The 23,654-nt window shown below is 45.2% G+C and overlaps 1 protein-coding gene across 4 annotated transcripts in view; it reads left to right on the top strand.

Moving 5' to 3' along the window:
* vwc2l (von Willebrand factor C domain containing 2 like) overlaps positions 1-23,219 on the top strand; it is a 78,214-nt gene extending 54,995 nt beyond the window's left edge. For all 4 annotated transcript variants that reach the window (XM_039755338.1, XM_039755336.1, XM_039755340.1 and 1 more), the window contains one exon: positions 22,243-23,219. In XM_039755338.1, coding sequence (XP_039611272.1) covers positions 22,243-22,391 — 149 coding nt within the window. In that variant the 3' untranslated portion in view covers positions 22,392-23,219. The remainder of the gene's footprint in view (positions 1-22,242) is intronic.
* The last annotated feature ends 435 nt before the right edge of the window (positions 23,220-23,654 follow it).

The following is a 23,654-nucleotide window of genomic DNA, read 5'->3' as shown; positions in this document are numbered from 1 at the left end:
GACCTTTATATGTGTCCCCGTGTTCTGGATGACCTCATTTTAAAGTCACCGTCTCGATCCACTGCACTAATTCCCTTTATAATTTCAAACATTTCAGTCAGGTCTCCTCTTAGTCTTCTTATTTTTAAACTAATCTTTCCTCATAACTCATACCCTGTAGCCCTGAATCAGCCTTGTTGCTCTTCTCTGGACCTTCTCTTGTGCTGTTATGTCCTTTTGTAGACCAAACTGCACCCAGTACTCCAGATGAGGCCTCACCAGTGAGTTATAAAGCTTCAGCAGATCCTCCTGTGACTTGTACTCCACACATCAAGGCGCTATATAACCTGACACTATGTCAGCCTTCTTAATGGCTTCTCAACATTGTCGGAAGTCGATAGCTTAGAGTCCTCTACGACTCCTAAATCTTTCTTATAAGGCGGACTCTCGATTTTCCGACCGTCCATTGTGTATTCAAACCTCCCATTTTTACTTCCTATGTGTAATTCTTTACATTTCCTGACATTAAATTTCATCTGCCCGAGCCTGTCTGCTGTCCAAGTCCTTCTGTGATGATATAACGGATTCCAAATTATCTGCTAATCCACCTATCTTGGTATCATCTGCAAACTTCACCAGCTTGTTCTTTATATTTCTTTCTAAATCATTTCTTTATATTAAATATAGCAGCGGCCCCAGCACTGCCCCCTTCTGGTCACCACCCTTAATATCATCCAATCCTGATCCCACCACACCTTCCTGTGTCTGAGCCAATTCTGCACCCATCTGAACTGCCACTTCTTTTAGTCTGATGCCCACCCTCTCATGTGGCACCACATCATCTTTACTAAAAGCCTGCAAAAAGTGTCAAAGATGAATGAAATTAGAGATGTCAAAGATGAATGTCCCAAGCCAAACTTTGGATTCAGCGATTGGAGTTCTGTCCTCCAATGTTTAGATGAAAAGGTCACACGTGTCTTGGTATGTTCTTCTGACATCGATTTCTTCTTCTCTCTTTCCCCTTCTCTGTCCTGGTCCGTCGGACAAGACAGATTTATTTGTGACGTGTTCTTCGTGACACGCCTTTGACTGGCTGGCTGTCAATATGATGGATGTCCTCGCTCAGACTCTTTGATCGGTTTAACTCTGTCCGTTTCCCTTCCCTTCCCAAGCTGTAAACCGATTTGACAATTTCTAGTCCCAGGCGCCCATCTGCTCACAGGTTATAAAGTAATCAATAAAGCCTGAGGCATCACCCCGGTCTTCTGCTTTGTTTGCACGGATGTTTTAAAAATGAGGTACAATTTGAGAAGAGAAGACACCTTGATGTTTACTCTCCTTGTAAAATGAATTTCATCTTTCTTTGTGTGGGTAAAAATTAAAATAAAATATAAAAGTTCAAATCCAGGACTACATAACTTTTTTTTGTGGAATGCAGAACGTGTTATTAACTTGCAGTTGATATTCTTCAATTTTCAGCAATTCTGCATTTGTAATTATAATCACAGGCGGGCGCTAAGCACACAAGTACCAAAGCAAACGGGATTTTCTCTATACAGCTACTTTTCTTTCCTTTCCTTTTGTTTCTTCTTTTTTATCACTCTTTCTTACTTTCTTTCTCCTCCTCCTCCTCCTGACTCTGACTCCTTTCATAGGCACCCAGAAGTGCTCCAGACGTCTGAGGACGCGTTTCCAGCAGCACTTCTGGGTGTGACGGATGAGGTGCTCTCCAGGGCTCAGCAGTAATTGTAGCGCCCCCTGGTGGTGCCCACAATCCCCAACAGGGCTGTACCAAACTCCAATTCCAATGCGGGAGTCTGAGGCACTGCAGCAACCCAGGGGGGCTGCCATCTATCTTTCCAGGGGAGGTAAATCTCTGGCAACACTTTGCTGCTCCTGGAGCTCCCAGCGTGGAGGTGCCCCCCGGGCCATCCACCACACCGTCAAACACAATATTATACAGTACGGTACACCTGATGATTTGTCAGTTTCAAATTTGAAATGTTACATTTCAACAAATAAACAAAACATGTAGCACTACGTTTCTCGGCCACTGTATAATAATAATTCTGTATATTCACGTGTCACTTGTTCTCAGTACTCAAACCACATTGCAAACTCCACGCGGTGAGGACACGGGACACAAACCCATTTTCTCCTAACTGCAAGGTGGCAGAGTTCCCACTGCGCCACAGTACGTCAAACTTGATCTAAACGTAACTCGCCCATACCGCCAACCCTCTCTGTTTACACTGCCCTTCACCGATCTCGTGGAGGTCCCATCTTACTTCTCGATTCCTCCATGAGTCAGCGTTTCACCCACGACGAGACTCTCACAGGATGTACTGTACGTCGTGTTCTCAACGCGGACCTCAAACACCCCTCCTTACCCATTCTTGCAGGTCGTGCCATGCAGCTCAGCCAATCGTATAAAAGAGTAATTGGTAGATGATGCTCATTTAATCCTAAACTTGCATTGTTGTATTATGTGTTTAATCGACCGAGGATAGATAGATAGATAGATAGATAGATAGATAGATAGATAGATAGATAGATAGATAGATAGATAGATAGATAGATATGAAAGGCACTATATAATAGATAGATAGATAGATAGATAGATAGATAGATAGATAGATAGATAGATAGATAGATAGATAGATAAGGAAATTCACTAAGTATACTGTATGTGATAAGAAAAGCACAATACATTTCACTGACAGCTTTGTAGATAAATATCCAACACAGCATATAATAGAGATATGGGACTCTGCTGGTATGGGATTTGTGAAGGCAGTGTTAAGAGGTGCAATGCGCCACCTGTTGGAATGAAAAATGTAATGCATTATATTACTAAATGTTAAAATTGAACATACATTAGAACATCAGAACACTCTAGACGAGAACAGGCCATTCGGCGTGTCCCTCTGTAGGTTAATCATTTTCATTTCCATCCTTTCGTTCCTAACACATCACCATATCAGTCCATAGCAGTAGAGATAGCCAGCAGGATTATTTTTTCCCCCATTAAGATCTGATGTGTTTTCAAAGTGTTCCTTTAATTTTTTTAAATAGTCTATAATCACATATAGTAGTCTCCAGCAGCAGCATACTGATAAAAACAATATTAAATTAAAGAGTGATAACAATGCAGGTATAACAGACAATAACTTTGTATAATGTTAACGTTTACCCCCCCGGGTGGAATTGAAGAGTCGTATAGTGTGGGGTCTCCTCAGTCTGTCAGTGGAGCAGGACGGTGACAGCAGTCTGTCTCTGAAGCTGCTCCTCTGTCTGGAGATGATCCTGTTCAGTGGATTCTCCATGATTGACAGGAGTCTGCTCAGTGCCCGTTGCTCTGCCACAGATGTCAAACTGCCCAGCTCCGTGCCTACAATAGAGCCTGCCTTCCTCACCAGTTTGTCCAGGCGTGAGGCGTCCCTCTTCTTTATGCTGCCTCCCCAGCACACCACCGTGTAGAAGAGGGCGCTCGCCACACTGTCTGATGGAACATCTGCAGCATCTTATTGCAGATGTTGAAGGACGCCAGCTTTCTAATGAAGTATAGTCGGCGCTGTCCTCTCTTACACAGATCATCAGTATTGGCAGTCCAGTCCAATTTATCATCCAGCTGCACTCCCAGGTATTTATAGGTCTGCACCCTCTGCACAGTCACCTCTGATGATCACGGGGTCCATGAGGGGCCTGGGCCTCCTAAAATCCACCACCAGCTCCTTGGTCTTGGTGGTGTTCAGTTGTAAGTGGTTTGAGTCACACCATTTAACAAAGTCCTTGATTAGGTTCCTATACTCCTCCTCCTGCCCACTCCTGATGCAGCTCACCATAGCAGTGTCGTCAGCGAACATTTGCACGTGGCAGGACTCTGAGTTGTATTGGAAGTCTGATGTATGTTGGCTGAACAGGACCAGAGAAAGTCCAGTCCCTTGCGGCGCTCCTGTGCTGCTGACCACAATGTCAGACCTGCAGTTCCAGCATGTAATTATCCAGAGTCCTTTCCCACATCACTTGTTGGATACAATGCAGGAGCCGACTCCAAATGGGATGCCAGTCCATCACAAGCCTGGAAAAAGTCCAGCAGCTCACAAATCAGCTCAGTAAGACGCCTCATCATCACGATGGGCACTGCTCGAGTTTCTCTCAAATCCCGCCTTGGCACAGAAGGCAGATGTTCTGCTGCAACTGTTACCTGAAGCCAGAGAGAAAACTGAGACAGACAAAGCATACTAAAGCTTTGAGAGACGGGCATTCAAAAGAGCTGTTGCCTATCATCTCGTCTCAAAAGGCCGGCGAGGAAATACAAATTGGCTGGCAGCTGGCAGAAATGAAGAGTGAAGCCAAAAGCCTCTCATCGGGAGCAGGAGCTGTTTGTTAGAGATTTGTGATGAATTCATACAAACTCTGGGGGGCAGCGGAAGAGCTCAGAAAAAGGAAGGGCGGGAACAACAACCTTGGGTACTGCCACAGAGGGACAGAGATAAAACGAAACGCTGAATGTGCTCGGCGTGGGCACGGGAAATTCTGAAGTGAACGCCGCTTAGAACAAATTAGAAACATCTTGGTGTTGAGTGTGTGGGGGTAACACTTTACAGAAGGGGGCTTTATGGGGTTTTTTATCTACGTTTTGACGCAGAGCACAAACAGAGGTCTTGTTACATAGCAGATGCCATTCTAAAGTGCCATGCAGAGGGGCCAATTGCTTTGGTACTCCTCTCTGGCAGTGTGTTGTGGCTTTTTTTGAACTGATATTTATGTTGCTTTTATCCAAATCGACCTACAAAAGGGCGTCTGCATGAACATGAACCAGACATCAGTCTGGGGTGACTGTTTGGGAACAAGTGAGACAGGCCAAGGGTACAAAATTCGAATCCCGTAAATGTCAATAGGGACTCTGCTCTGTTGGGCCCTTGAGCAAGGCGGCCCTTAACCTGCAATTGCTGAGCGCTTTGAGCAGTGAGAAAGGCGCTATATAAATGAAAGGAATTATTATTATTATTATTAAAATTAACGGCCACAAGTGAAGAGCTCAGTGGAACCTCAGGTCACGACCGTAATTCGTTCCAAAACTCTGGTCGCAACCCGATTTGGTCGTGACCCGAAGTAATTTCCCCCATAAGATTGTATGTAAATAGAATTAATCCGTCTCAGACCGTACAAACTGTATGTAAATGTATTTTTTTAAATATTTTTAAGCACAAACATAGTTAATTACACCATAGAATGCACAGCGTAATAGTAAACTAAATGTAAAAACACTGAGAAAACCTTGAACAGAGAAAACTAACATTACAGGAGTTCACGCTACGGCCTTACGCACCGCTCGCTGTAAACACTTTTGTTTAATGAGTTTTAAGCACAGGGGAAAAAAATGAACATTTGAAAAATCCGTAATTTGTACAAAAACTAACCATAAACAACCAAGAAAAGTAACCCTGCAGGAGTCGAGTATGAGGAAGCGAGGAGGAAGAACTAGCCACTCGTAGACGGATAATTTTGCAGCAAATCTCCATGAATCTTCCTGGCGTTCTCACATAACATCGCGTCACTTCTGCTGTCCCCTGCAAGTTGCTTGTCGTTCAGCCACACTAGTCACAGTTTTTCCACCTCTTCCAGCACTTGAGGCCTCTGATTGGTTAATATTGTAACTCCTTTTGCAACATCAGCTGCTTTCATGGCCTCTTTCTGCTTTAGAATCGTCGAAATCGTAGATTTTGACTTCTTGTACTCGACGGCAAGACCAGTAACACGAGCGCCACGCTCATACTTTTCAATAATTTCTTTCTTTAATTCGATTTCAGTTTTCTTCAAAACTTTCTTCTCACCAACACTACCGCTCTTCACTTGCTTGGAGGCCACGGTTAATTGCAAAATGAATGCAAAAGCACACGAAATACTGCAGAGCACAAAGAGTTCACAGCGAATGAACGCACGTCTGACCGAGAACAATGTGCAGGGAGAGACTGAACACGTGCGGAAATCATCGGCGAGTACGAACAGGAAGGGAAACTGGCTTGTTCGTCACCTGAGTGTGTGATCGTGAACAGATGCAAAAGTTTGACAGACTTTTTGGTCGTAACCCGATTTGTACGTGGTCCGAGACGTTCGTGACCTGAGGTTCGACTATATCCCTATATATCTGTGTATATATTGTGGATTGGGACCCGGACACAGACAGGCGGACATCGTTTCTGCACCCAACACACTCATTTATTATACGTATACACTATTTACAACAAACAGTCCAGTGCACAAACCCAGTGCCTCCAGCACCGATCCCCCAAAGTCCAGGCCTCACAGTCACCAAGTGCCTTTCTGGCCGCCTCCAGTCCTCTCTCCAGCTCCGCCCCCTTATATGGGAACCCAGATGGGCTCCAGCTGCTTCCCGACAATCTCCTGCGGACACACCCCCGTGTGGCAGAAGTGCCAGCTGCGCACCCGGAAACCCTTAATCCTTAACCCTTCGGGTTTCCCAACTTCTATTCCCCCCAGCACTTCCTGGTGTGGCGGAAGTGCTCAGGTCCAGGGTTGTTCAGGCACCGGGGCGCCGCCTGGCGGTGGCCACGGGTCCCTACAGGGTTGGGCTTCCAAGCCCTCTACCCGTGGCCCCCAACACAACCAGGGCGGTTGCCCCCTCATGGTCTGGAGGAGGTACAAGCCCTCCTCCGGTCCTCCTGGGCGTCCCGGCTGAGCTCCACCCCCAGCCGCATGTGACAATATATACACACACAGTGGAACCTCAGGTCACAAATGTAATCCCTTCCAAAACTCTGGTCGTAACCCAATTTGGTCGTGACCCGAAGTAATTTTCCCCATAGGATTACAGAATATGTAAATACAATTAATCGGTTCCAGACCGTCTGAACTGTATGTAAATATATTTCTTTAAAGATTTTTAAACAAAAATAGTTAATTATATCATAGAGTGCACAGCATAATAGTAAACTAATGTAAAACATTGAATAACACAGAGACAAACACAAAGGGTCCCTGCTCAGCTGCACGCGAGCCTGCGCTCTCTCTCTCTCTCTTCTCTCTCTCTCTCTCTCTCTCTTCTCTCTCTCTCTCTCTCTCTCTCTCTCTCTCTCTCTCTCTCTCTCTCTCTCTCCCCTCCTCTCTCTCTCTCTCTCATCTTTCTCTTCTCTCTCTCTCTCTCTCTCTCTCTCTCTCTCTCTCTCTCTCTCTCTTTCTCTCTCTCTCTCTCTCTCTCTCTCTCTCTCTCTCTCTCTCTCTCTTCTCTCTCTCTCTCTTTCTCTCTCTCTCTCTCTCTCTCTCTCTCTCTCTCTCCTCTCTCTCTCTTTCTCTCTCTCTCTCTCTCTCTCTCTCTCTCTCTCTCTCTCTCTTTCTCTCTCTTTCTTTCTCTCTTTCTCTCACTCACTCTCTCTTTCTCTTTCTCTCTCTCTCTCTCTCTCTCTCTCTCTCTCTCTCTCTCTCTCTCTCTCTCACTCCCATTCGTTCTCTCTCTTTCTCTTTCCCACTCCTCTCTCTCTCTCTCTTTCCCACTCGTTTTCTCTCTTTCTCTCTCACTCTCTCCCGCTCTCTTTCTCTCTCTTTCTCTCTCTCCCGCTCATTCTCTCTCTCTTTCTCTCCTGCACCGGCTTCCTCCTCCTGCTTCCTGCCTTCTCCCGCAACCTCCCGTCCTTTCCTGTTTTCTTCTTTTTCCCTTTAGCCGACTCGCGTTTCTATTTATGAAGAGGACGTGGTAGTCGTGGCAATCAGCAGCTCCTGGGAACAATTACGGAATGCTTTCCGCTTCTCACCTGTGCCCACATCACAAACTCCTCAGGAAGTGCTTCGGCCACAGACCACCACACCCCCTCGCCAAGCCGCGAGTGCGGGGATTATTTATTAAAACTGGCCTTTTTGACGGGAGCCGTGGAGCCGCTATACCACAGGAGGAAGCTGGGTTGAGAGGAGGTTACAGTTTTGATGGAGAGTCCCTCTGCGTGATGCACCGAGAACAACGTACAGTACAGGGAGAGACTGAACACGTGCGGAAATCATCGGCGCGTACGAACCGGAAGGGAAACTGGCTTGTTCGTCACCCGAGTGTGCGGTCATGAACAGATGCAAAAGTTTGGTGAACTCTTTGGTCGGAACTCGATTTGTACGTGTTTAGAGACGTTTGTGACCTGAGGTTCGACTGTATCTCTATATATCTATATTTCTATATCTCTATATGTATATAAAATCCAACATCTGTCTGTCTGCTTTTCATGAGAGAACTACTTAACTACTTTTCTATAATTTTACGACTTCTCTCATTGCGCTAAGTATCATAGTTCGGTTGCGGCTCCGATTTTTTCGTGCAAATCCGAAAGAGGGGCTGTGGGCCGAGGGACCTCAGGAGTAGGCAGCCGGGCAGGGCCCTCCTCACTTACTCCCGCGCCAGCCTCCATTTGAGTGGCTCTACCTCTCGCCACGTGTTGGAGCGCACCTGTTTGTTCAGTAGACATTTAGAGATAGTTAAAGAGCAACATGCGACATTTTTGAGAGAGGGACTCGAGTTGCCTGCTCATTAGCAGAGAAATCACGGCCACGTGCTCTTCATCCCCATCCCGTCAGAGCTGAACGCCATCAGATACGGTGGCCACGTTGGACGCTCCACTTGGCCAGAGATACCTCGCCAGCTTTTTACATTTTTGGCATTTTCAGCTCCATTCTCACCCCAACGGCAAAAACAAAAATATTGTACATCAAGAGGCCCTCAGACTCAAAAGCTATCAATAGAAATTCTTCTCAATACAAGTCATTACATTTTTTATTTTTCATTTTTAAACTTTGTCCTGTTTCACTACACAGGTGGAGCCGCAGGGGGCCAGCTAGTAGATTATAAAAGCATAACAGCTAATATCAGGTAAACAGAAGATCCCCAAACAAGAGGGTCTTAAACACATTTAGGGAGTCAGAGTGAGGTGGGCAGCTTGTTCTGCCAGCTAGGAGTTGGATTGAGGTGGCTTCACCAGACGCCTTTCAACAAAAGACCTGAGAAGTCGAGAAGGAGGACCGAACCTCAGATGTGCTTCAGCAGACACTCAGCGGCCATTTTATTAGGTACACCTGTTCAACTTCCAACCATCCATCCATCCATCCATCAATTATCCACCCCACTATATCCTAACTACAGGGTCACTACCCTAACGCTTCATGACTTACATAGCAAAAATAAACAAAAATAGCACAAACACCATGAGGTTTTCTGCAATATGTGACTCAGAACCATCCATCCATCCATTATCCTAACTACAGGGTCACAGGGGTCTGCTGGAGCCAATCCCAGTCAACACAGGGCGCAAGGCAGGAAACAAACCCCGGGCAGGGCGCCAGCCCACCACAGGAGACAGATAGACAGACATTCTATTTTATATAGAAAACAAAATGTAGAATAGAGATTAAATATATAGATAGACAGACAGACAGACAGATAACATTATAAACTGCTCAAAAGAATTAAAGGAACACTTTGAAAACACATCAGATCTCAATGGGAAAAAGAAATCCTCCTGGATATCTATACTGATATAGACTGGGTAATGTGTTAGGAACGAAAGGATGCCACATCGTTTGATGGAAATGAAAATGATCAACCTACAGAGCCCTGAATTCAAAGACGCCCCAAAAATCAGAGTGAAAAAATTATGTGGCAGGCTAGTCCATTTTGCCAAAATTTAATTGCAGCAACTCAAATTGTACGCAGCACTTTGTATGGCCCCTGTGTTCTTGTATACATGCCTGACAACATCGGTGCATGCTTCTAATGAGATGACAGATGGTGTTGTGGGGGATCTCCTCCCAGATCTGGACCAGGGCATCACTGAGCTCCTGGACAGTCTGAGGTGCAACCTGGTGGCATTGGATGGACCAAAACATAATGTCCCAGAGGTGTTCTATTGGATTTAGGTCAGGAAAGTGTGGTGGCCAGTCAATGGTATCAATTCCTTCATCCTCCAGGAACTGCCTGCATACTCTCACCACATGAGGCCAGGAATTGTCGTGCACCAGGAGCCACTGTACCAGCATAGGGTCTGACAATGGGTCCAAGGATTTCATCCTGATACCTAATGGCAGCCAAGGTGCCTTTGTCAAGCCTGTAGCGGTCTGTGTGACCCTCCATGGATATGCCTCCCCAGACAATCATTAACCCACCACCAAACTGCTCATGCTGAATGATGTTACAGGCAGCATAATGTTCTCCATGGCTTCTCCAGACCCTTTCACTTCTGTCACGTGCTCAGGGTGAACCTGCTCTCATCTGTAAAAGCACAGGGCACCAGTGGTGCATCTGCCAATTCTGGTATTCTATGGCGAATGCCAATCGAGCTGCATGCTGCTGGGCAGTGAGCTCAGGGCCCATTAGAGGACATGGGGCCCTTGGGTCACCCTCATGAAGTCTTTCTGGTTGTTTGGTCAGAGACATTCACACCAGTGGCCTGCTGGAGGTCATTTTGTAGGGCTCTGGCAGTGCTCATCCTGTTCCTCCTTGCCCAAAGGAGCAGATACTGGTCCTGCTGATGGGTTATGGACCTTCTATGGCCCTCTCCAGCTCTCCTAGAGTAACTGCTTGTCTCCTAGAATCTCCTCCATGCCCTTGAGACTGTGCAGGAGACACAGCAAACCTTCTGGCAATGACACGTATTGATGTGCCATCCTGGAGAAGTTGGACTACCTGTGCAACCTCTGTAGGGTCCAGGTATCGCCTCATGCTACCAGTAGTGACACTGACTGTAGCCAAATGCAAAACTAGTGAAGAAACAGTCAGAAAAGATGAGGAGGGAAAAATGTCAGTGGCCTCCACCTGTTAAACCATTCCTGTTTTGGGGGTCATCTCATTGTTGCCCCTCTAGTGCATCTGTTGTTAATTTCATTAACACCACAGCAGCTGAAACTGATTAACAACCCCCTCTGCTACTTAACTGACCAGATTAACATCCCATAAGTTTCATTGACTTTATGCTATACTCTGATTAAAAGTGTTCCTTTAATTCTTTTGAGCAGTATAGATAGACAGAAGGACAGATAACATTATATTAAAATAGTCAGGAAACAAACCCTGGGCAGGATGCCAGCCCACACACACCCCTGGGACAAGTTAGGACCGCCAATCCACCTAACCTGCATGTCCCTGGGAGGAAACCCACACAGAGACGGAGAGAACATGCAAAGTCCACGCAGAGAGGACCCGGGAAGCGAACCCGGGTCTCCTAACTGCGAGTCAGCAGCGCTACCCACTGCGCCACCGTGCCACCCTTGTTCAAACTCCTGTTAACGCAGATATCACATGGCAGCAACGCAATGCATTTCGGCCTGCAGACCTTGTCAAGACGACCAGCTGAAGTAGAAACTGAGCCTCAAGGTGATCGATGTGACTCTGAACGTGGCGTGGTTGCTGGTGCCAGATGGGCTGCTCTGAGTATTTCAGAAACTGCTGATCTGCTGGGATTTTCACACACAACCATCTCTAGAGGTTTACAGAGAATTGTCCAAAAAAATGGGAAAATATCCAGTGAGCGGCAGTTCTGTGTTGACGCTAGAGGTCAGAGGAGAATGGCCAGAAAGGCAACAGGAACTCAGATAAGCACTCGTTACAGACGAGGTATGCAGAAGAGCAGCTCTGAACACACAACACGTCCAACCTTGGAGCAGGTGGGCTACAACAGCAGCAGACCACGCCGGGTGTCACTCCTGTCAGCTAAGAGCACTCAACTGAGGTGACAATTCACACGGGCTCAACAAAATTGGAGATCAGAAGATTAGACGAAACGTTGCCTGTTCTGACGAGTCTCGATTTCTGCTGTGACATTGAGAAGGTAGGTAGGGTCAAAATCTGGCGTCAGCAACATGAAAGTGCGAGTCCATCCTGCCTTGCATCAATGGTTCAAGCCTGGTGGTGGTGTGATGGTGGGGTGGACATTTTCTTGGCCCACTTTGGGACCCTTAGTATCAACTGAGCATCGTTTCTATGCTACAGCCTACCTGAGTGTTGTTGCTGACCTTGTCCATCCCTTTATGACCACAGCGTAGTCATCTTCTGATGGCTCCTTCCAGCAGGATAACGTGCCGTGTCCCAAAGCTCAAATCATCTCCAGCTGGTTTCCTGATCATAACAATGAGTTCACTGGACTCAAATGGCCTCCACAATCACCAGATCTCAATCCAATACAGCACCCTTGGATTGTGGTGGAACGGGAGATTGGCATTATGGATGTGCAGCCCACAAATCTTGTGCTATCATGTCTCTCATGTGTCCAGCACCTTGCCATGAAGAATTACAGCAGTTCTGAAGGTGAAAGGGGGTCCAACCCAAGACTAGCAAGGTAATTAAGTGGCCGTTGAGTGTATGAGAAATGCTGAAGCCCTGACTACACAGTAGGCAGACATCGAGAATTTGAACCCAAGGCGTTCTGCTCCAGGGAGTCGGTGTAATGGTCTGAAGAGAGACATGAGGTGTGGCCGCCTCGGCTAGTTGAACACCAGACACGTTGCCAGGTTGGCACAGGCTCCAGCAGCCACTGTGACCCTGCTTTGGGTTAGGTGGGTTAGAAAGTGAATTAACATGGCACCTAAAGGCCTCTCCAGACTGTGTGGAGCAAGACTGATGAAACCAAGAACAGCATCCCGTCTGAAGGAGACATTATTATGAAAAACCTTTCATGGGGTGCACTTACTTTCTCACATGTCCGTACCTGCAGTTTTAAGCAAAAGAGAAAGAAACTCGGCTGGGGAGAGCGAGTGAACAAACAAACGAGCGAGCGAGTCAGACAACAGATGTCACAACCAGAATCCTTTGACATGCCTCTAATGACTCCGATTATGTTGCAGCCATATTTTACCATACAGAGAGAAGAGCCAAATGTAGAAATAACATCTGGGAAGCAGCAGCAAGATGAATGTGGGGAGATCTGACAGCATATTAGGAAGATCAATAGAACAGATGCATTTGTTGTAAAGTAATAACGGCCGGGCAGTAAATCTAATTCAGACGTTGAGGTCGGTTTTACTGTACCAACAAAGAAAGCAGCACCTCCATCCATTTTCTTACCTGCTTGTCCAGCTAAACAGACGTAGAGTTGGGTGACTGGCGTCCCATGCAGGGCTTCCTCCTGCCTTATGACTGATGCTGAAGTGCAATCCAAATCCTTATGGCCCTGAAAATTGAAAATTATAGGTTTACATTTCCATGCATTTGCTTACTAGAATCTTTTTATCCAAATCGACTTGCAATAAAAATGTCAACAAAATGGAGTAAACATTAGTGTAGGGGGTTCTGTTTGGGAACAAATGTTATGTTATACTTCACCCAGGCTTCCTCCCTCGTTACTTTCATTAATTATCTGCTTTGTTCTGTATGCCTCTTTAATAATTAATATGTTTTGTGGGGCGGCACGGTGGGTAGCGCTGCTGCCTCGCAGTTAGGAGACCTGGGTTCGCTTCCTGGGTTCTCCCTGCGTGGAGTTTGCATGTTCTCCCCGTGTCTGCGTGGGTTTCCTCCCACAGTCCAAAGACATGCAGGTTGGATGCACTGGTGATTGTCCCTAGTGTGTGTGCCCTGCGGTGGGCTGGCGCCCTGCCTGGGATTTGTTCCTGCCTTGCGCCCTGTGCTGGCTGGGATTGGCTCTAGCAGACCCCCATGACCCTGTGTTAGGATATAGCAGGTTGGATACTGACTGACTTTCATATTCTATCTATCTATTATATAGTGCCTTTCATATCTATTTATCTATCTATCTATCTATTATATAGTGCCTTTTAAATCTATCTATCTATCTATCTATTATATAGTGCCTTACAAATTCTATCTATCTATTATATAATACCTTTCATATTCTATCTATCTATTATATAGTGCCTTTCACATTCTATCTATCTATTATATAGTGCCTTTCACATTCCAGGGCAGCACGGTGGCGCCTCCCTGTGTGGAGTTTGCATGTTCTCCCCGTGTCTGCGTGGGTTTCCTCTCACAGTCTAAAGACATGCAGGTTAGGTGCATAGTCGATCCGAAATTGTCCCTTGTGTGTGCCCTGAGGTGGGCTGGCGCCCTGCCCGGGGTTTGTTCCTGCCTTGCGCCCTGTGCTGGCTGAGATTGGCTCCAGCAGACCCCCGTGACCCTGTGTTAGGATATAGCAGGTTGGACAATGGCTGACTGTCTGATTATTATTATTAATTTGGCTCCTATATTACGGTGAGTGTTACAAAGTTTGTTACTTAAGGGTCCTGTAAATTCCATCATAATATATTGAAGGAAAATTTCAAAATTGAATATACAAAGTCTGCAGGTTCAAAATATGAGGACACAGCGCCACCTGACTGTCTGGAGGTGAATTACGTGCTTTACAAGAGCCCAGAGGATGTGGCCTAAGCACACAAGGCTGTGGTGGTTTGAACTGTTCCTTTGTCACAGTCATTTGTCGAAGTGGGTTTATTGATTGAGAGTGTGTGTGCGCACACTGCAGTAGCATTAAAAACAAGCCCCCTCGAGCGTCAAAAATAAATGGCCTCAATCCAAACTATTCTCTATTGGTATCCAGCTGTTTGCAGCATTTCAAAGCTTTTTGCTGCTGTGCCAAAAGAAATGAAGGACCTCTCGTGCGTCTCTTTGATCCTTAAGTCTGGATGCATTCCGCCCTCCACCTAACATCCACACTGCCATCTTAGTGACCGATGGCTTTAGCAAGGAAGCCAAGACAGAACGCCTCTGCGATCCAAACAGCGACATGAGATTCTACATGGAGATAACGGGGCGACGTGGCCCTTTGGCTCATCGATTCTGTTAAGTGGGCTCGGCGTTTGACAGCTCCCCACTCCCGGCATCATTAGGGCTCTGCTGATAACCGAAATCGGCTCATCTGGTGTGCATGAGGAGCTTTAAGGAGGATTCAGACAGAATTGTCTTATATAGGGCAGAATTGGAGTCCACCTGTGGCAAAGTGAATTGACTGGACGTCACACATGTACCTGTGTATAGAAGGTCCCACAAGTCACACTGTATGTCAGGATCTCTCTGTAGACCTCAACGATCAAAATGTGGGCAAAGGAGATCAAACCACATGTAAAGCTCCGAGTGCTCCTTGGAGCAGGGCGGCCTCCAGCATTGTCAAATGGAAGACGTTTAGGACTCTTCCTAGAGTTGGCTGTCCTGCTGAACTGACTAAGGGGACCTTGATCAGGGAGGTGACCAAAAGCCCAATGGTCACTCTATCAGACCTTCACAAAGTCCTCTGCTAAGATCGGAGAAGCTGTTGGATGGACGACAATCTCACCAGCACTCTGTCAATCAGGTGTTTATGGTGGAGGGAGACCACTGCTGAGCAAAAGGCAGATGGCAGTTTAAAGGAGAGCTTGAGGAGAAAGACTCTACTAACAGACAGTGGATAAAAAGGCGCTATATAACACTATAGGCCTGTGTGTAATGCATTATGGGCAGATATGCTAGGCCCAGTATTACAGCAGAAAAATATGAAAGACTAAAAAAAAATAACACTAATAACAGATAGATATGACAGTAATACTGATTGTTTGACAGGCAGCATGGTGATAGTGTGGTAGGGCAGTAAGGACACCAGCGTTTGTGTTGGATGGAGTTTGCATGTTCTGCCCATGAGTTTCCTCCCACTGTCCAAAGGCATGCAGGTTAGGTGGACTGGGGACGCTAACTTGACCCCTGGTGTGTGTTCACCCTGTGACAAGCTGGTGCCGTGTCCAGGTGGTGTTCCTGCCTTGCACCCACTACTTGCTAGGGTAGGCTCCAGCTTCCCGTGACCCCATCCTTGTTACGTGGGCATAGTAATGGTACGTTATCATAGACTGAAGAGGTGCTCTTTGATCAGATAGTTTGGATGAGGGAAGACAATTAAGGAGTCTAAAGAATTGCTGGGGTGCCAACCAGGTCATCCACACAAACGTTAGGAAGTTTTTCTTTACACAGAGAACGACAGACACTTGGAAAAAGCGACCAAGTAGTGCGGTAGACAGTAAGACTTGAGGGACTTTCAAAACTCGACTTAAGTGGAGAGGACTGGCGAGCTTTGTTGGGCTGAGTGGCCTGTCCTCGTCCAGATTATTCTTCTAATGTTCTAACGTTCCCTCAGAGGGAAATGTCATAGCTCTTCATTTTTACAATAAATACCATTACATGAATTTTTCTTTTTTTTTTCCACCCCCAATTACATCCCCTTCACCTGGAAATGCTGTTTAACTGAAGATCCGATCTTGAGAGGTCAACATGTTTACAAATGAAAAACACATTTGACAAGACTGAATGCACCGAAAAAGAAAATTAAAAAGGAAAGTGTGGAAGAGGACTGCCTGGCCTCCCACCCGAGCCTCGTCCTGCTACTCTGTGCTGGGAGTTAAATTCTATTTTCTCATTTCCACAGCCAGTTTGTGTTTATGATGCCATCACATAGAGTATATGTCCTGTCCTGTCCTGTCCGGTCCTGTCCTCTCCCAGCTTATAGCTGCCAATGCACCAACCATGCCATTCAGAGAAGATAAAGAGAAAGCAAAGGGCGAAAATTCTTTAACGTCCCCATGCTGCCCCTAATAAGAAAAATTGAGCGAATGGCGTCAGCCCCCGCGGCCGTTAAAACAAACCGCAGTCCATGTCAGCGCTGGTCACAGAGGAGGTCTTTTTAACTCATTACACAAACTGTTTATTTATATCTTGTGCCAGGAGCTCCTCGGATCAATAGGAATTAGGACTTGGCAAAGCGAGCTAATAGTCCCCCAGTTTGCAATCAATGGATTTTAATTTTTTAAGCTTTAAGAAGGCCGGCTGTAAATCCGCAACGATGGGAGAGCAGACAACTCGGATGTGCGTCCTTGCAACATTCGTTTAGTGCGTAGGAACAGGAGCAGCGTGTCTTCTACTGTGGTGTGAAAAACTATTTGCCCGCTTCCCGATTTCTTATTCTTTTGCATGTTTGTCACACAAAATGTTTCTGATCATCAAACACATTTAACCATTAGTCAAATATAACACAAGTAAACACAAAATGCAGTTTTTAAATGATGGTTTTATTATTTAGGAGAAAAAATCCAAACCTACATGGCCCTGTGTGAAAAAGTAATTGCCCCCTTGTTCAAAAATCACCTACCTGTGGTGTATCACACCTGAGTTCAATTTCCTGATTACTGCCACACCATTTCAATCAAGAAATCACTTCAATAGGAGCTGCCTGACACAGAGAAGTAGACCAAAAGCACCTCAAAAGCTAGACATCATGCCAAGATCCAAAGAAATTCAGGAACAAATGAGAACAGAAGTAATTGAGATCTATCAGTCTGGTAAAGGTTATAAAGCCATTTCTAAAGCTTTGGGACTCCAGCGAACCACAGTGAGAGCCATTATCCACAAATGGCAAAAACATGGAACAGTGGTGAACCTTCCCAGGAGTGGCCGGCCGACCAAAATGACCCCAAGAGCGCAGAGACGACTCATCCGAGAGGTCACAAAAGACCCCAGGACAACGTCTGAAGAACTGCAGGCCTCATTTGCCTCAATTAAGGTCAGTGATCACGACTCCACCATAAGAAAGAGACTGCATGGCAAAAACGGCCTGCATGGCAGATTTCCAAGACGCAAACCACTGTTAAGCAAAAAGAACATTAGGGCTCGTCTCAATTTTGCTAAGAAACATCTCAATGATTGCCAAGACTTTTGGGAAAATACCTTGTGGACTGATGAGACAAAAGTTGAACTTTTGGAAGGCAAATGTCCCGTTACATCTGGCGTAAAAGGAACACAGCATTTCAGAAAAAGAACATCATACCAACAGTAAAATATGGTGGTGGTAGTGTGATGGTCTGGGGTTGTTTTGCTGCTTCAGGACCTGGAAGGCTTGCTGTGATAGATGGAACCATGAATTCTACTGTCTACCAAAAAATCCTGAAGGAGAATGTCCGGCCATCTGTTCGTCAACTCAAGCTGAAGCGATCTTGGGTGCTGCAACAGGACAATGACCCAAAACACACCAGCAAATCCACCTCTGAATGGCTGAAGAAAAACAAAATGAAGACTTTGGAGTGGCCTAGTCAAAGTCCTGACCTGAATCCAATTGAGATGCTATGGCATGACCTTAAAAAGGCGCTTCATGCTAGAAAACCCTCAAATAAAGCTGAATTACAACAATTCTGCAAAGATGAGTGGGCCAAAATTCCTCCAGAGCGCTGTAAAAGACTCATTGCAAGTTATGGCAAACGCTTGATTGCAGTTATTGCTGCTAAGGGTGGCCCAACCAGTTATTAGGTTCAGGGGGCAATTACTTTTTCACACAGGGCCATGTAGGTTTGGATTTTTTTTCCTCCCTAAATAATAAAAACCATCATTTAAAAACTGCATTTTGTGTTTACTTGTGTGATATTTGACTAATGGTTACATGTGTTTGATGATCAGAAACATTTTGTGTGACAAACATGCAAAAGAATAAGAAATCAGGAAGGGGGCAAATAGTTTTTCACACCACTGTATTAGGTCTCTTCAAGATGCGGCGCCTATGAAAAAAGCATTCACCTTCTTGGAAGTTTTCACAGTTTCTTGTTATTGCAGATTGAAATACGGTGGAGCTAATATGATAAACAGGGAAAAAAAACAGAAATACTTGTTAATGTCAAAGTCAAAACAGGGTACGTTTTAATTAAACGTCAGGAGTTCGACAAACAAGAGGGAGACTCTCAGACGTCAGGCCTGTTTGTTTAGCTAATAAGCTAAGCTGTCCCACCGGCTCATCCAGAGTCCTCTTAAATGTTGTCAAGCTGAATGAATTCTGCTGGATCTACTTGTCAAGAGCGCACATTAAGATCTCAAGATGCTGGTCTGCTTACGATTCCAAGGATTAATAAAATAACAGTGGGAGGTCGAGCTTTTAGTTACAGGACCCCCTAAACTGTGGAGTGGTCTGCCTGCTACTGTAAGAGATGCCCCTTCGGTCTCAGCTTTTAAGACTCACCACTTCAGTTTAGCACACCCTGCCTAGAGCTGCTGATTAACTGTACAGACTGCCATTAGCACTAAAACAGAAGTAACATGAGAGTTAGAATTTGTTACTCACCCTCACCTATTCTGTTTCTCTTCTCGGTACTCAAATGTGACACTTGCCCAGAGGGGTCTGGCTGGGTGGTCTCGTGGCCTCTGAACCCCTGCAGATTTTATTTTTTCTCCAGCCGTCTGGAGTTTTTTGTTTTTCTGTCCTCTCTGGCCATCGACCCTGACTTTCATTCTATGTTAATGTCTTATTTTAATTCTTATTTATTTTGTCTTTTTTCTCTTTCTTCATCATGTAAAGCACTTTGAGCTCCTTTATTTGTATGAAAATGTGTGACAGAAATTAGTGGTTAGTGCCCACGGCCCTCCTGCCAAGTTGGCGTGCCTGCCTGAGGTAAAGTCATCCCTGATGGAGGATCGCAGGAATTGTGGGGTCCTTTCATCGGATTAGCGCTATTTCAGTTGTGGAATGGCCAAATGGGGGAGACAGCTTGATGGATGAGTTCTCCAAATCATATTATGGGATATCATCTACTGTTAAATTCTACTCCGTACTTCTAAAATTTAGATTTTTATTCTGTTTTGAGGATTTGTTCTGTTCTGTGTATTGTGTTGTATTGACCCCCCTTCTTTTTGACACCCACTGCACGTCCAGCCTACCTGTAAAGGGGTCTCTCTTTACTTTTCCTGAGGTTTCTTCCATTTTTTTCCCCCTTTCAAGGGTTTCATTCTCATCTTCCTAGAGAGTCAAGGCTGGGGGGGGCTGTCAAGAGGCAAGCCCATTGCGGCACTTCTTGGGTGATCTTGGGCTCTACAACAAATAAATTGTATTGTATTGTATTGTTTGTGGATTTTGAAGACCTGAATTGGGTCCACACGTGGGGTCTCCTCTGCTCAGACTAAACAGGTTTAGTTCTTTGAGCTGGTCAGTTTACGTCATGATGCTCCTGGTCGTTCTTCTCTGCACAGCTTCAAGTGTTGCTATGTCTTTTCTTGGACGGTGGTGACCAGAACTGCACACAACACTCCAGCTGTGCTCTTCCTAGTGCTTTTCATAGTTTGAGCACAACGTCCCTCGGCTTACATTCAACAATTTTTAATCTGTCTTGCTGGTACAGGCCTAGGAAGGAGCTGCGCAGAATTTGGTCAAACCCAGTCAGTGTGTTGGATCGTTGCTCAGGTGTGTGCACAGGTTACAAAAAGCAACAACATGAAAAACGGGGTCTGAGGCCCTAGAATCAGGTGGTCCAGAGAGATCCAAACAAATCCAAAATCTTATTATGGGATATCAACTCTGCTCGGTACTTGTAACATTTCTATTGTATTGTATTGAGGATGACTTGTGTTCTCTTCTGTGTATTGTGTTGTATTGACACCCACTGCACAGTAAACCTACTTGGAAAGGGGTCTCTCTTTGAACTGCCTTTCCTGAGGATTCTTCCATTAGTTCAAGGGTTTTTTTTTTTCTTGCCTTCTTATGGTGGGGGGCTGTCAAAAGGCAGGGCCTGTTAAAGCCCATTGCGGCGCTTCTTCTGTGATTTTGGGCTATAAAAAATAAATGGTGTTGTATCAAAGGGTGTAGGATTGTAATACTTGCTCTGAGCCAGTAAGTAGCACTGGTGTGCAAACAGGTTTAAAAAAATAAATAAATAAATAAAACCACCACCACCGGGACCCCAGGGTCACAACTTTGGTTTCTATCTAGTGTCTTGGTTCTATTTTAGTGTCTATCTTGTCATTATGATTTTAGAAAGGAACTATGAAAAATCTGATCCATATTGGTCAAAGGGTATAGGATTGTAATACTTGATCTGAGCCAGCAGGTGGTACTGGTGGGCAAACTGTAGCACTCAGGGAAAAAAAACAAACAAACAAACAATTGAGACCACCGCAAGATCAAACGTTTGGGTTCCAAAATAGTCGAATGTGTCGGTATTATCCTAGAAAGGAACTATGAAAACTTTGGCCCAGAAAGGTCAAAGGGTGTAGGATTGTAATACTTGCTCTGAGCCAGTAGGTAGCACTGGTGTGCACACAGAGAACAAACACTGCGGTCCCAGGGTCCCAATTTTGGGTTTCAAACTAGTCCATCTTGTATTTCTGGTCCTAGAGTGGAACTATGTCAAATTCGGTCAAAGGCTGTTGGACTGAAATAGCTGTTAGCCTGCAGGTGGCGCTGGCGCACAAATTGTAGCACACAGGAAAACCAATACCCACTGGGACCCCCAGGGTTAAAATATTGTGTTTCAAAGTACTCTGTCTTGCCCTTATGGTCCAGATTTGGTCGAGCTTAGTCAAAGGGTGTTGGACTGCAATAGTTGTTCTATGCCAGTAGGTGGCACTGGTGTGCACAGAGATTTCTATAAATAAACAAACAAACAAACAAACAAACATGAATCCCAGGGTAAAAATTTGGGGTCTCAAAGTGATCTATCTTGTCCTTATGGTTCTAGAAACTGTGCAAAATTTGGTCTAGGTTGAGTATTGTATGGGGAAGAGACAGATGGACAGACAGGCAGGCAGACATCCATCCATCCATTATCCAACCCGCTATATCCTAACTACAGGGTCACGGGGGTCTACTGGAGCCAATCCCAGCCAACACAGGGCGCAAGGCAGGAAACAAACCCCGGGCAGGGCGCCAGCCCACTGCAGGAGACAGATAGACAGACATTCTACTTTATATAGAAAACAAAATGTAGAATAGAGATTGAATATATAGATAGACAGACGGACAGACAGATAACATTAAATTACAGACAGACAGATAGACAGACAGACCACATTATATTAAATTACAGACAGACAGACAGACAAATAGACAGACAGGCAGACAGACAGACAAATAACATTATATTAAGTTACAGACAGACAGACAGGCAGACAGATAACATTATATTAAATTACAGACAGACAGACAACATTATATTAAATTACAGACGGTCAGACAGACAGACATATAACATTATATTACAGACAGACAGACAAATAACATTATATTAAATTACAGATAGACAGACAGATAACATTATATTAAATTACAGACAGACAGATAGATATCATTATATTAAATTACAGATGGACAGATAGATCACATTAAATTACAGACAGACAGATAGACAGACAGATAACATTATATTAAATTACAGACAGACAGACAGACATACAACATTATATTACAGACAGACAGACAGATAACATTATATTAAATTACAGACAGACAGATCACATTATATTAAATGATATTATTATTTTCTATTCCCCAGGTCCAAATTGCTTTGCAGGAACAACTATAATCCCAGCTGGCATTGAAGTCAAGGTGGACGAGTGTAACATCTGTCACTGTCACAATGGCGACTGGTGGAGGCCGGCGCAGTGCTCGAAGCGCGAGTGCCAAATCAAACAGACTTCATAGACGCACAAAGGGACACAGAAGACGGACACGGCGGTGTAATCTGCAGGAGACCGATGGCGAGGAACACCTACCTACCTGACTGACGCGGCAGAGCAAAACCTCCTCGTCAAGCGGATTGATGAACGCGCTCAAGGGAAACAACCGTTCACGTTTTTTGTTAAGAAACAAAAAGAAAATAACGTTAGACCTTTTGGATCACTGCAGCTGCTTACGAGTACACAGGTAGCATTCCTAATTTTAAATGTTTATATAAAGCAGCTTGTTCCGGTCTTTTCCTTTTTGCCCCCCACTCCCCACTTTTGAAACTGCTTTTCCAGAAGAGTGACAAAAGGGTCGTAACGCTGTACCTGGAGATCGAATGACGAGTTAGAAAATGTGGGCTTCCGGGTTACACGACTTGCAGACGCACCTGCTGGAACATTGAGCACGGACTTTCATGCGTAAACGACGCTAGGCAGAAGCCGACGGAGCAACTGCGAGGGAACCCGGAGCAGCACGAGGTTGGACGGTCAGGTGGGTTTGGGGGTCCCAAATTTGAAGTAAGAGGGGCTGCCGTCCCCAAAACATCCCAGCGTTCCGACTCCGCCGCTTGGCACCCCTAAAAAGCACATCCAACACCTGGCAGGACTTCGTCATGGGACTCTCATGGGTTATCATGGCCCGAGTCAATCCTAAATATCTGGTGATGTTTGTATAATGTTGAATATGTGGGGGAATATTTGCACCTTGCAAATTATAAATATATATATATATTTTTTTAAACCGTGTCGGTAAGATGAAAATCCCATTTAGTTGATTTAATTAATTAAAAGCTCCAGCATTAAATAATACATCTCTGCTGGTTTTTCTTTGGTTGTTTTGTTTCTTTATCAAAAGGTACATACAGAAGTCACACTTCACCACCAGTAAGGGTAATGGGTGAAGTACCAGCATTAAAATATCCAGTCCTAGACTCCATCATCCCCCTTCCCGCTACGAGTAACTTGGTTTACAAGCAAAAAATTTGTAAAAAATTCTGACTTGATAAAATGAGTGATGTCTTGCAATACGAGTAGCATGGATACACTTTGTCTGCTGAGCGTCATGTGATCACAACTGAGCTGATGGTTCTTCTCTCTCTCTCCTTATCTCGCTCACTCGCCCAGCGTGTCTCTCTCTCTCTCTCTCTCCTTATCTCGCTCGCCCAGCACGTCTCTCTCTCTCTCTCCTTATCTCGCTCGCCCAGCACGTCTCTCTCTCTCTCTCTCCTTATCTCACTCGCTC

Source organism: Polypterus senegalus, chromosome 6 (genome assembly GCF_016835505.1).
Source record: "Polypterus senegalus isolate Bchr_013 chromosome 6, ASM1683550v1, whole genome shotgun sequence".
NCBI classification, from domain to species: Eukaryota; Metazoa; Chordata; class Cladistia; order Polypteriformes; family Polypteridae; genus Polypterus; species Polypterus senegalus.
The sequence above is the reverse complement of the archived record's forward strand: the minus strand, read 5'-3'. Positions and strand labels throughout refer to the sequence as shown.